This window comes from Myotis lucifugus, unplaced genomic scaffold (genome assembly GCF_000147115.1).
Source record: "Myotis lucifugus unplaced genomic scaffold, Myoluc2.0 scaffold_200, whole genome shotgun sequence".
NCBI classification, from domain to species: Eukaryota; Metazoa; Chordata; class Mammalia; order Chiroptera; family Vespertilionidae; genus Myotis; species Myotis lucifugus.
In genome coordinates, this window is record NW_005871248.1 from 2028136 (window position 1) to 2041733 (window position 13598).

The window sequence follows — 13598 nt, forward strand, 5'->3', positions numbered from 1 at the left end:
CAAAATCAAATTTGGTCCCTGCTTGGCCTCCACCCCCAGGCTTCCTCTTGGATAAAAAGACAGTTGTCGGGGCCACTCCCTGGGGTGTGGGGGGCAACATGATGTTCCTGCCTGGCAGGGAGTCCAGAAGGTCAGGGCCTGTGGGTCCTCACGCAGAGCACATTTTTTCACTTTCGCTGTCAAATGCCGAGTGCACAGACCACCTTCCCTCGCCTACAGGTGGACATGAGGAGCAGTGTGGGGATGCCGGCCGGTCACACCTGCCCGTCTGGGCTCAGCCCAGAACCAAGCACCGGAAGCCGGTGTCCTGCCTGTTCTCTGAGCAGCCCCATCCCTCCTCAAGGGCAACCCCAGTAATTCCATCCTGAGTCTGGGTTTGGGCCCATCCTCTCTAACCAGTGGTGGCCCCGAGGGGCCTAAAGACAGGTGTTCTCTCCCTTTGTAATGGAAACGTTTGGGGACCCAGCCCCCTGAGTACAGTACCTCCCAAATCCAACTGTGTTATTCAGAAACTATGACGGAACTTTAAATAGATACAAATGCAACCCACTGTGTGAATTCCCGGAGTTCAAACTATACTGTCACGTGCAGCCCCTTCCCCATGGCAGCCTCCAGTCCCAGTGCAGCCTCTGACCCCAGTGCAGCCTCTGACCTCGGTGCAGCCTCTGACCTCGGTGCAGCCTCTGACCCCAGTGCAGCCTCTGACCTCAGTGCAGCCTCTGACCCCAGTGCAGCCTCTGACCTCGGTGCAGCCTCTGACCCCAGTGCAGCCTCTGACCTCAGTGCAGCCTCTGACCCCAGTGCAGCCTCTGACCTCGGTGCAGCCTCTGACCCCAGTGCAGCCTCTGACCTCGGTGCAGCCTCTGACCCCAGTGCAGCCTCTGACCTCAGTGCAGCCTCCAGTCCCAGTGCAGCCTCTGACCTCAGTGCAGCCTCTGACCCCAGTGCAGCCCCACCCCTGGTGAAAGGGGAAGCAAATGAAGGCAGGAGGAGCTTCCTGAGAAAGGGCAGACACTTTTATTTGTGCACTTTTATCTGATACACTCCTTCCTAATGAGCAGCCTCACATGCTTCTCCTGCACATGGACCTGGGAAGGACACACAGTGTCCACGCCTCACTCAGAGGGGGGACCACGGTCACAGCCCTGCCCGGTTCCTTGCCCTGAGCTTCCCGTGGGGCGAGCCTGGGTTGGAGTGAGTCCTGCCGTCACCCACTAGGCTATCGGCCGAGGGGATAATCACGAGACTCCCTTGGGCCTCAGTTTCCCGCTGCAACAAAGATAGCGTCTACCTACAAGCTGGTGAGGGACACAGGGCACCTCAGGAACAAAGCCACTGGCACAGACTCCACACCTGGGTTACTGCTGGGTCCCCTCCTGCTTCTGACAGCTGCCTCTGGCTGTGGGGCCAACAGTTGGCGGGGAGCACAGCCCAGTTCTGGGGTTCGGACTGAACTGTGTCCCCAAATCCATGGGTTGAGGCCCTAACACTCAGTGTCACTGTATTTGGAGATGGGCCTTTGGGAGGTAATTTAGGTTAAACGGGTCCTAAGTGGGGGGTGGTGGTGGGCCCTGGTCCGAGGGGGCTGTGGTCTTAACAGGAAGAGAGATCTCACTCTGCCCACAGTTGTGTGACCACACAGGGAAGAGGTGGCGTCCGCAGCCTGGAAGGCGGTGCTCACTGGTCCCCACCCTGCTGGCACCTGACCTCTGATCCCGGCCTCCAGGACTGTGGGCAGTGGTGTGTGCGGCCCAGCCTGTGGCGTGGTGTGATGGCGGCCTGATCCCAATAGACTCCCTTATTCATCTGCAGTAACATCTGCTCACCAGGCAGTAACGGGACCGAGGGACAGGATGCACGCTAACCACCGGACTGCGGAAGGGGCTGGATGCAGGCGGGGTTCACCCTCTAACCATGTCCCTCCTCACTGTGTGGGCACGTCTCCGTGACCTCAACCGTCGCAGCTTGAAAGACTCTACCAGGGAGGTCCCTTCTACACCTGGGCAAACAGGTTTTGTTCTAAACCCCAGAAAACAAAGAGCAGACTATCTCCTGTTTGTTGCAAACATTCGAGCCGAGTTTTATCATCAATGCACACACCAGAGTGATAACTTCAGGGCATGACATTTCAGAGAAGGAGAGAGGAAGCAGATGGGAACCACGTGAACTGCCAGCTCATGGGGCCAGGAGGGCCACTCTCCAGGTCCAGAGCCTGAGTGACCGCTGGACGTCAGGGGTGGACCCCCAGGCACCCAGGCTCCCAGGTGGTCAGCGCATCACTGGCTGGGTGCCACTTCATGGCCACAGGTGGGCATCAGCCAATCATTTCCAGGTTTGCTGATGTGGGGACCTGTCATTCAGTTAGGCTGATGGCAGATTACAGTCAAAATAGACCACACATAAAAAAATACATTGATCGAATTTCCAGATCAATAATTGCCAGAACTGAGTGGGAAGGAACAGGATTCACAATATGCGGTTGCCTCCAAGCAGCTGTGCGCCAAGGACCTTGGCTCTGGTCTGAGGCCCAGGGAGCCTCACTGGGGCCCCCCAGGGTGAGTGGGAGGGAAGTGTCCTACAGCCGTGACGAGACCCCCTTGTGGAGATGTCATGGGACAGGCTTCCTGGGAACGGGCCTCCCTCTGGTTCAGATCCCAATGCCTGTCTCACGGCCTGTCCCACGGCCATCCCCGCTCGGATCTCTCCAGGGCTCTCTAGTCCCACTTCCAACGCGCGGCCTGTGATCTGGAACGCCGGGTCAGAGGGCTCAGGGTGTGAGCTGGGGTCCTGGCGCAGACCGTCCGGGCCAGGGTAGCCCCTCCAGCACGTGCCCCAATTCTCTGTCTTCTAACATGTGGGGCCCTCCCAGCTCCAACTTGACCCCCTGACGGGAGGTCAGCAACGTACGGACCAGACACATGCTTCAGAAGCTGGGTCCACGCAGGCCAGGAGAGGCGAGGAGGGAACCTTCGTGGAAAGACAGGCTTCCTGAGCCGCGCGCGGGTGGACGGCTTCCCCTCCCTGCTCGCCCCCCCCCCCCCCCGCCCCGCCGGCGGCCCAGATCCCCATCACACGTTGAGCAACACAGTCACCCCTAGACCTGGCCTTGTCCTCACTCCTTTTTATCCTGTGAGCTCCCGCCCCTGTCCTGCCGGTCCCAGCTGGGGAAACAGCGGGTGTGGACATTCACCCCCAGGTCAGGCCCTGTGGACCCGCATCTGACGTTGTGGAACAACTCTCAGAACCATGGGGCCTCCTGGCAGCATGTCTGTCCTGTGGCGGTGCCAGGCCCTCAGCCACAGGGGACACACCCCTCCCAGGGCATCACCTGGGCACCTCTATTCCATCAGGTTTAAAATGTGGAGAGAGATTAGGACACTGGTCCCTCCTTTTCTGGCTGGAATAGCACGAGAGCCAGTAAAAACAGGAATTTAATAAGAACAGTCACTTGGTTCAATGAGCCTTTAATGAGATGTGACGTCAAAGCCGGTGCACAAAGCTGGGGGCTGGCCCCGCTCCCAATACCAACTTACTCCCATGGGAGGAAGGTTCCAGAATGCTATGGGACCAGCTATGCTGCAGACCACAGCGGCCTGCCTGCTGAGTGTCCTGGGTCTCGGGGCCCTGCAGGGAGTGGCTACTGGGACGGCGTCTTCTCCTTGCCATCCCCTCCGGCCACCCACCTGTCCCCCCTCAGCTTCATCTGCCTTTAGGAGGAAGTTCCCAGGATGCACAGCGTGGGTCAGAAATATCGGCACGATCTGCTTTATCTGAAAGCCCGCAGGTGTTCTGCGATGAGGCACCGGCCTGGGAGCCAGCGTGGACCCTGGCTGAGCCCCGCCTTGCACCTCCTGCTCCTGTCTGACAGAGATGAGAACAGTCCCCGGCAGAGGGGGCATGGGCAGCCTTTCTGAAGGTTAATGCAGGGCCCTGCAGGCCTGGAGAGGACTGGCCGTGGGGTCAGACATGCACGCCCCACGGAGGGCCAGCTGCTTAAGTGAGGAGGGGTGTGTGTCCCCTGTGTGTCTGGGGCCAACGGCTCAAGCTCCCAGGGGCTCATTTCTTTGTTATAAAATGAGGGACATTTATGAGTTGCGGCCCAGGCAGGTCCCCGGGGTGAGGGGCAGGGGCTCTGGGCAGGAGACGAGAGGCCCAGGGCTCAGGTCCAGCCAGCACACCTCACAGAAGCCAGTGGCCACCTGAAGTCTCTGTTAGGATGTATACCACATACACAACGCTAAGTACTTTGGGGTTAAACTTTAATGCAATGAACTTGGGGGGAAATGAGCCAAAACGTTTGGTGGACTTGGAGCTCACTGTGCGGTTGAGGCTGCTGGGCGGAGGGAAGGCTGCGTGTCCAGGTCCATCTACACGCTCCAGCTGCCCTGAGAGCTGGGGCGGGCCGGCGGGCATCAGACCAAGGGGGCTGGAGGTGGGCCCTCACATGGTCAGCCACAGCTCTGGGATCTGCAGAGACCTGTCTGCCACTCAGGCCCTGCTCTGGCCGCTGTGGGGCAATCCGTGTGGCACCTGGCTCGGTTCCCGCGGCCACTCCCCTCTTCTCACTCTACTCCGACGTCTGAACTGAGTAATGCAAACAAGAAATCTACTCCCCTCTCTCCCTCTGGAGGTGGAGATGTGTTTTCAATCAGGGCATCCTCGGAGCAGGGTGACCGACTTAACCGGGGTCCCTCTAGCGATGAGAGGACGGCTGAGGGCCCCCCTCTCGGTGGAGGTCCTTCTCCAGCTCCAAACCCCCTCCCACAGGCAGGGCCATCCTGGGCACCTCTGTCCCTGGTCGGCGGTCGCTCCCAGGGGTTCAGTCCCGAGAGGTCCTGTTGGGGACAAACAGCTGCGTCGTCATCACCACGTGGCCTCCGTCCGGGACTGTGTCTGAAGGACAAGCGGGTCCCCAGCCGGGGAGTCCTGGCCACTGGGACCCAACAAAGGGAAGCTCCAGGCCCCTCACCCGCAGGGCCCCGCCCTGTCACCAACTCCCCAAGACCCCAAAAATGTGTCATGATTTATTTTTCTCATTTTATGAAATTCTGAGGTCCCAACTTGGAATTCTTTTTATCCTGTGAGCTCCCGCCCCTGTCCTGCCGGTCCCAACCGGGGAAACAGCGGGTGTGGGCCTCCACCCCCAGGTAGGCCCTGGGACCCGCATCTGACGCTATGGAACAACTCTGAGAACCGAGGGGCCTCTGGGGAGCATCTCTGTCCTGTGGCGGTGCCAGGGCCTCAGCCACAGGGCACGACTGGGCGGACGGAGCAGCTTCCTTTCAGAGGCGGCGTTGGTGCTGTTCAATAAAAGCAGCGACAAGCAAGCACCTTGAGGAAGCTCCCGCTGTGTGTGAGCGCGCGCAGCTTTTCTAGAATCCCACCAAGTGTTCTGCTCTGCCCTGCGTGCTGCCCCCCGGGCGGCCGGGGTGAGTGCAGGGCTCTCCTAGGAGCTGTGCCTCTGTTCATGGCCCTGCCTTTACCTGGAAGCTTTTCCCCGCTAAACACTCAGCCCCCAGAGAGGGTCAGGGAGCCGACCACCCTGAGCCCACGCAGACCAGCAGCCAGACGACCCACCTGACCGTGGCCTCTGCACTCGGCTGTGACAGGGTAGGGGTGGGAGTGGGCGTCACCCCTGGGAGCTGATGGCTGGAGGGTTATCTGCTGTCATAGAAGGTAACATCAGAGCTGAGACACGAGGTGGGGAAGGCAACAAGAGGGTGAACAGGTGTGGGTCCTTCCCAGGCCTCTGCCTCTGCCCGGCCACCAACACTGTCATCCTTCACGTCCAACACCAGAAAGGCCAGGCGGCCTGCCCTGGGGGCTCTGTGAGGGCAGTGCCTTCCCCAGGTCCCTGTCCCAGAGCCAACAGCAGGAAAGCCCCACCATCCCCTTACTTCCACCCAATTTCAAAGGAAAACCTAAGATGAGGTTTGACCTTACACATTTGCACAGGAAAATGAATTTCAGGGGTAGGATTTAAATGGGTTTATGTCCATCGTCTTGTATGTTTCAACAGCACATTTCATGAGCTTGAAGGGAATCTGCCTGTCTCCATTAGCAAACAGCAACCTGAGGCCGTTTCTGCCGTGGTCAGGTGGACAAGGCCCCCAAACCTGGAGGAGGACGTTACAGCCTCACACTGAGGTCTGAGAGAGAGGGACACAGACCAAAGTACCTTAGCATCAGGCGAACCTCTCCTGATGAATGCCATGCCCTATTCTCCCACCCCCTCCCCCCGCCCGAGCCCAACGGGGCAGTGTGTCTTCGGAACTCAGGGTGGCAATCGGTCTCAGTGAGGGGGGTGCTGGGTGGAGACTCTCTAAGTGACCTCCGGGGGGCGGGGGCAAGGCACAAGGGCAGGCACCTGGTCCCGTGCCCACTCCCACCTGCTAGTGGGGTGAGTACACTCAATTCCAAAGCTAAGGAGGCGGCAATGCACGGCGAGGAAAAGACCAGGACAAAACTGCTGCTGGAGTTCTAGTGTATCATTTGTTCATTTATTTATCTTAAACACCACACAAGGACAGCCCCACAGTCAGGCCCGGAGTCAGATGCAGGTGGAGGTCCCTGCTCTCGGGGAGCTCACAGGCTAGGGACGTGTTGAGCGGTCACAACCCCACAGGGCTTGGTGGACCCAGCCCAGGAAGGCAGGGAAGGCTGGGGCGCTCCCAGGGCAGCATGGGTACCTGCAGTTTCGTAGATAAGGAGTAAATTTCAGAGACAAGTGGTGAAAGGAGATGAGGGCCTGAGGAAAATAGGGCTCCCACCACCAGAAAGGCTTGGGAAGTCCAGGCCTTAGGGAGCCTCACGGACCCTGCTAATGGGATGGACCAGGGCTCTGTAGGTGAAGCTGGGGCACCAGCCAGAGGGAGAGGGGTCCAGGTGAGATGTCATTGAAAGCATGGTGATGAAGGTGCTGGAGGACCTGGGGCAGACCTAGAGCGTGGTGATGGAGGACCCGGGGCAGACCTAGAATGTGATGATGGAGGACCCGGGGCAGACCTAGAGCGTGGTGATGGAGGACCCGGGGCAGACCTAGAGCGTGGTGATGGAGGACCCGGGGCAGACCTAGAGCGTGGTGATGGAGGACCCGGGGCAGACCTAGAGCGTGGTGATGGAGGACCTGGGGCAGACCTAGAGCGTGGTGATGGAGGATCTGGGGCAGACGTAGAGCGTGGTGATGGAGGACCCGGGGCAGACCTAGAGCGTGGTGATGGAGGACTTAGGGCAGACCTAGAGCGTGGTGATGGAGGATCTGGGGCAGACGTAGAGCGTGGTGATGGAGGACCCGGGGCAGACCTAGAGCGTGGTGATGGAGGACCTGGGGCAGACCTAGAGCGTGGTGATGGAGGACCTGGGGCAGACCTAGAGCGTGGTGATGGAGGACCCGGGGCAGACCTAGAGCGTGGTGATGGAGGACCCGGGGCAGACCTAGAGCGTGGTGATGGAGGACCCGGGGCAGACCTAGAGCGTGGTGATGGAGGACCCGGGGCAGACATAGAGCGTGGTGATGGAGGACCCGGGGCAGACATAGAGCGTGGTGATGGAGGACCCGGGGCAGACCTAGAGTGTGGTGATGGAGGACCCGGGGCAGACCTAGAGCGTGGTGATGGAGGACCCGGGGCAGACATAGAGCGTGGTGATGGAGGACCCGGGGCAGACATAGAGCGTGGTGATGGAGGACCTGGGGCAGACCTAGAGTGTGGTGATGGAGGGCCTGGGGCAGATGTAGAGGGTGGGGTCGTGATTATTGGGGCAGAGGGCAGCTCTGAGCTCTGTGGGAGTGAGACTGCAGCACTGAATGGCTGTGCAGGTGGGTGACCCTGGATGGCACACGGACAGCCCAGCATCACCCTGGGATCCCAGTTATGTGTCCTTGAAGGCCTCGGTCCCCCACCTGGAAGAGGGTGTGCATGTCACACACAGGCTCCTTCCCCTCTGACACAGGTCGTGTGTAACCCTCGGCACTTGTGAACTTGGAGCAGGGACTGTAGAGCTATTTTCTGAACTGCTTTACAAAGAAAATTTTCTTTATAAGGCCTAGGTTTTCTTTAAAACATTCAATATCTGGTCAATCATGCTTGAAGTTTAATTAGAACATAATCATTACATTTTCAAAAAAAAAAAAGACTAAATGTTTTTTTTTAAGCGCTATTGAACCTTATTCCAGAGCGGACAGGGTTCATGACCCACGTGCGATACAGATCACAACGCCCCGCAGCCACGCGATCGGGAACACCCCTCTCCTGGAACCCGCTCCACGAGCTGCTGACAGCCACACCCCTGCTCCGTGCACGCACTCACGATATGGCAATTTTCCAACAAAATCTTACTTTTCACACCTTCAAAAGCATGGCTAGTATTTGCCTCAAGGACAGTTCATTCCAACTGTTTGGTATCAACACCGATGTGCGAGAGCTTTCCGTGATCTGTCTATGTAAATGGCGTTTTACATTTAGAGAGAACAGAAACCTTCAAAAAAGTCTCCCTTTCACTGAGATAACGACATGGCTGCTCTTGCCATTAGTTTTCGGAGTACAATTTCCCTCTTCACTCGTGTGTTTTCAGAACAAAGGCTACAGTATTAAAAGACTGTTTGCATAGCTGGGCTTCCACGAAACACACACCCAGGACAACACGGGCCATACTGTGCACGCAGGCCCCGGCTGCCGGGGTGACGGGCCACCGCGCGCTGGGCGTGGGCTCTGCGCACACACCCTCACTTTCTACGAGTGCGGGGGGTGGAAATGCAAACGATGCTATTTTCTTTAATAACGGACCCTGAAAAATGGACAAGTGAACTGATTTTTCAAAAAGCGGTAAGAAGCCATCCTCAACATGTGCGGACGGACCAGCTGAACGAGAGAATACTCTGTGGCCGAGGAAAAGGTAAAAAGCCTCATGGTCACAGGACCTTGCAATTATTCAAGGAACAAAGTCTTGTGGGTTTTAGCACGAGTACAAAAACATCAATGTTACTTAATGACCACATCAGGCAGCAGCCTTTAGGCTTAATAGCAAGGGTTTATTTCTAAAGGCACCTGCAAAATAATTACAGCTGTTTGCTCCCCACCTTGCACAGCTATAGAATTTAAACTCACACGAGCCCACTCAGCTCTGAGTGCAGGAGGGACGCACCTTCTCCCCCGCCCCCCCGGCTGTTACATACTTGCGGCTGTTACATACTTGCAACGCCCGCAAAATGATCAGCAATTACCCCAATACGCGCCCCCCCCCACCCCCGCAACAGTAATAAAGGAAAATACACCGGAAGGTTCGCTATTTTTTTTTTTTTTAAGAATTGGCAACATGGTCTTGCTAACAGGATAGTAACACAGCTTAAAGGTACAATGCGACCGTGTTGTTTTGCAGCGACAGCAGCTCATCGTTTCTGCGTCTTTTAGAAAAAGCACCCCACCGGTTCGTTCGCAGCACGTAAGGTTAGAAAGATAGCGTTACCATTGGCAGGCAGGTAGGTGAAGGGCTGGTACTGGCTTCGCTTCCTCTTCCCGTTGCAGACGTAGAAGCTGACTTGGACGGGGCTGGTGATTCTCTGATTGCGAAACGGCGGTATCTCGACCACCAGTGCGTTCTAGTGCGAGAGGGCAGACAGGAGGGGCGGTTAGCACTCTCCCACACAGAGGCTCTGCACGGAGAGGGTTCGTCCGCGTGGAGAACAGCTCCCACTGCGGGGCTGCCAGAAGAAGCCACCCGCAGAAAGCCTGCACGTGAGCGGGCACACGCGTGTGCGGGCCGGCCTGCCGGTCCCATGTGGGCTAGCAGGGAAGAGGGTCCTCGATGGCCTGCGCACCCAGAGCTGAGAGGTGGTCTGAGGTGGCATGTGCAGGGGACGCAGACTGGGGGCTTCAGCTAAGATGCCAGTGCAGATGCTGAGAGGGGACCAGCCCCACGGCCGCTGACCCCAAACGCTTCCGTCTGCCCTACAGCAAAGGGCTAGCGACCTTTGAAAATGAGAACGAGCCTCCCTTGCACGGACCCCTGGATGGAGCCAGGAGCACCTGTCCAGGCAACTGGCAATGACGACCCAGGGCAGGTGCGTCCTGGAGATGTGTCTCTGGGGACAGGGCCTGTGAGGACAAGGCCCAAAGCCCCTCACCAACACCCAGGCTCCCTCAAACCGAAGAAGATGGAGACTGGGTGCCTGGCAGAGTCAGGAGGTGGAGCCCGAGATGGAACAGGGCGGTTCATGTGGCTGCTGTTACCTTCCTGTGTATTAAAATAAAAATCAGCAACCGTCTAGCATCACGCTCTTTCAAGTAGAGCTATAAAAGCAAGTTGCAGTGAGGCAGCGGGGCACTGGGGAGAGAGAGATGGCGGGGTCGGTACACCCGCCCCCGGCCACCTGTGTGCTCCCTCGGCCGTCCCTGTGTGGCTGTCAGCAGGTCAGCAACACGTGTGCCACGTGCTCCGCAGGAGGAGGGGGAGCTGCACTGGATTTCAGGGGGTGGGGTAAGGGAACGTTTCACATCCCAAAAGTTCCACCATTTTTTTGGTCATATGATTTCAGTTAACGAGCAGGAAAAATGTACAAGAAAAATCCATTGTATAATTTTTTTTTTTGTTAAACTAGTTGTAGCTTGTTCCCCAGATTAATAGCAACATTGACTGAATTATGTTAGTAATGAAATCTTAAGAATGTTAACACAGAAAACTGGAGAGAACTTCAGGCCAAGCCTTCTCCTTTTACAGGTAGAGAAACTGAGGCACCGAAGCCGGCTGCTGAGGGCATACAGATGGCAGGGCCGGGGAGGGGGTCCCCTGGGACCATGCTGGCTCTGGGCCACATGCTTTTGTTGTTTTAATAACTTCGTGTCATTCAGAAGAAGCAAAAAGCACACCGTCTCCTTCTGCCTCAGCCTGCCGTCCCTTACCCAAAAGTGGCCCCGAAGCCAGAGGGGCAAAGGGGGTGATGTTGGGAACGAGTTGTGCACCTGCAGCCCGGGGGAGGGGCAGCCTGGCTCCGGGTCACCCAGGTCTGGGTTCAGCCACAGCTCTGGACACGCCGGAGTCTCAGTTTCCCATGTGTACCCGCAAGATAAGGTTAAAGTCGCTACCTCTCGGGTCGCCTCCCGAGGACTCAGCTGGAAGGAGACACCGTGGTAACGGTGGGCCTGGCACGTGGCTGGCATCACGGAGTCGACAGTAAACCAGTCTCATCTCCACAGAGGAGAGTCAGAGAAGAGACAGAAAGAAAGCTCTTCCTTGGGCTGAGGTTGGAACTAGGGTGCGAGGAGGCAGGGACGGCTGTGGCCACGGGAGCCCGTGACGTGCCAGGCGGGGCAACGCGCCCTCGGAGCACGTTGGCTTCCGTGGGGCCGGGGTTTGTAATTCTGAGTGACGGGAGGGCCGGGCTCTGATGTGGGCACAGGCTGATAGGCTTCCCACTCTCTGAACAGACAAATTCTGTGGCAAACGCTCTCCCCGCCAGAGCACCGGGCTGAAATACCCAGCAGGGGAGAGGTAAGGAAGAAAGAGCAGGGGCAGAAATAAGGCTAACAAATGACACTCGGTGGATCGGAGGCTCTAAGAATATCCACTGTCTAAGCTGCTCACGATAGCATATAAGCTCTATACACAGCACACTCCCGCTTTGTTTAAAAACACACACACTGTGATGTATGTGCATGTGTGTGTGAAGGTGTAGACAATACACACGCATGCACACCCACACCAATGACCACCATGAATGTGACGGTCTTTTTATAATTAGGGAAAACGTAAAGGTGAACCTCATTTAAGCGATAAGGATGGAATTGTGAGAAAGTGTACCAGTATCCACATGTACGTTCCTTTTAAAACACACAACTAACTGCAGCATGTCCTCGGGCTCCTCAGGAGAGGGAGCCAGCAGGAGCCCGTGAGGCCAGGGTGAGTCCCCCCACCTCCATCAGCACACTTCTAAACACAGGTGCGCCCTGGGCCAGGGAGGGATCTCCTTCCGACACCACCTGCGAGGCCCGGGAAGTGGTGTGGAGCGTGGACAAGGAAGCCACACCCCAGGTGGAAGATGCTTTGTCCTGGCAGAGCCACTGTGAGCAGCCACCCAGCACCACCCGGAGCCACCCGTGGGGCAGCCACGAGGCCCCGCCCGCCACAGGGCAGGGAGCAGTTACCCAGATCGCTTCAGCCGACCCCATGACCCAGGTGCCCTGCTCACCCGGCTCAACCGTGCAGGACCCACAAGGAGCCCCCCAGATTAAGCACTTGACCTGAACAGTACTTCCCATCCCCTGCACCAGTGGAATGTGCTATGGAGATGGAAGAACTATGAATATCCTCCACAAATCCCTCGCTAGCCACGGCATCTCATGTCAGCCTACTTCCTGCAGCTTTTCCAGGACTCGGTGGGAAACACACACTCATGGTAGCTACTAATCACCATCGCTTTCAGCACTACAGTCCAAACACACGGCGCCATGAGACGCCACCCGGGGAGGAAGGCCCAGCTCCTGCGTCTGCAGGAAGCCCCTTCCAAAACGAAGGCTCAGGTCAGGGAGAGAGACCCAGAAGACACACCGGGCTAACGGTAACCGAGAGAGCTAACGGACAGAGCCGTAATTTCAGACAAAAGGCATTCTCCGGGAACAACCAATCAAAGAAACAATAACTATTTCTTAGGTACCCAAAAAGCCGTGAAAGGCTGAGTGTGAGTGTGGGCACATATATGTGGCCACCTGCAGGCCCCAGACCCAGCTCAGCGGCCCCACCACCACCGGGCAGGTGTTCCCAGGCCTCCAGGCCACTGGCTAATCGGCAAAGGGAACCGGCCAACCCGAGAGGCACAGCTCCACCCGTTTCAGGTTCAAAACAAGAGTCTGGTGAGCGGTGAGTATTCTCTGACGGGGACGGGTAAGAAGTCACTGCCAAGGATGCTGGTGGAACCGTGCCACCTGCGTGCCACACAGGTCCCGCGCCCTCAGAGGCTCGGGGCAGCGGTCTTCCTGGGGGGCAGTCGTCTGTGTGGGGCCCTGGTGGCAATGACAGCAGAGGCCACAGAAAAGCCCCGTGTTGGGGCATGACGCTCCCTCTGTCCTGGCCGTGTGCAGGAGCTGGCACACAAGCGCCGTGAGGCCTCCAGCCCCGTGGGTCCGTCTCTGCGGCCGCCCTGCGTCTTGTCTCGCTGCCTCCTAGGAGCCCCGGCCCAGGGAGTGCTGTACACCCACTTCTCTCCCACTGTCTTTCTGTGATTTCTCTTAGTCCTTCCACTTTAACAAACAAGAGGCCACGTGCCTCCGGCAGGAACCCGCCCCCGCGTGGGGAGCCCCCTGACACGCCTGGCACCGCGTGTGCGCGTCTGAGAGATACTTACTGGCTTGCACAGGTCTCGGTCGGTTTTCGCCTCCATTTCCCAGATGTGGTGGCCGTCTAGAAGAAAGGGCACGGGAAGTCCGTTACTCAGTGTCTGACTGAGCGCATCCCCCGAAAACACACACCTCGGTCCAGGCAGATGGCCGGGGACAGCAGCCGCCGAGTAGAGGACCCACCCGCCGGGCTCGGCCTTGTCGTGCTGGCTGCTACTCGGCAAGAACAGAGAGTCACGTCTGTGGGACAGTGGATGGACGCCAGGCCCAGGG

General features: G+C 57.8%; 1 protein-coding gene across 1 annotated transcript in view; it reads right to left on the bottom strand.

The window, feature by feature from the left end:
• The window catches only part of NFATC1 (nuclear factor of activated T cells 1), a 93006-nt gene that overhangs the window by 37272 nt on the left and 42136 nt on the right, over positions 1-13598 (bottom strand). Inside the window, exons 8-9 of the mRNA XM_023761173.1 lie at positions 13334-13389; positions 9463-9595 (exon numbers count right to left, since the gene is read on the bottom strand). Of these exons, the coding sequence (XP_023616941.1) occupies positions 9463-9595; positions 13334-13389 (189 nt within the window). The remainder of the gene's footprint in view (positions 1-9462; positions 9596-13333; positions 13390-13598) is intronic.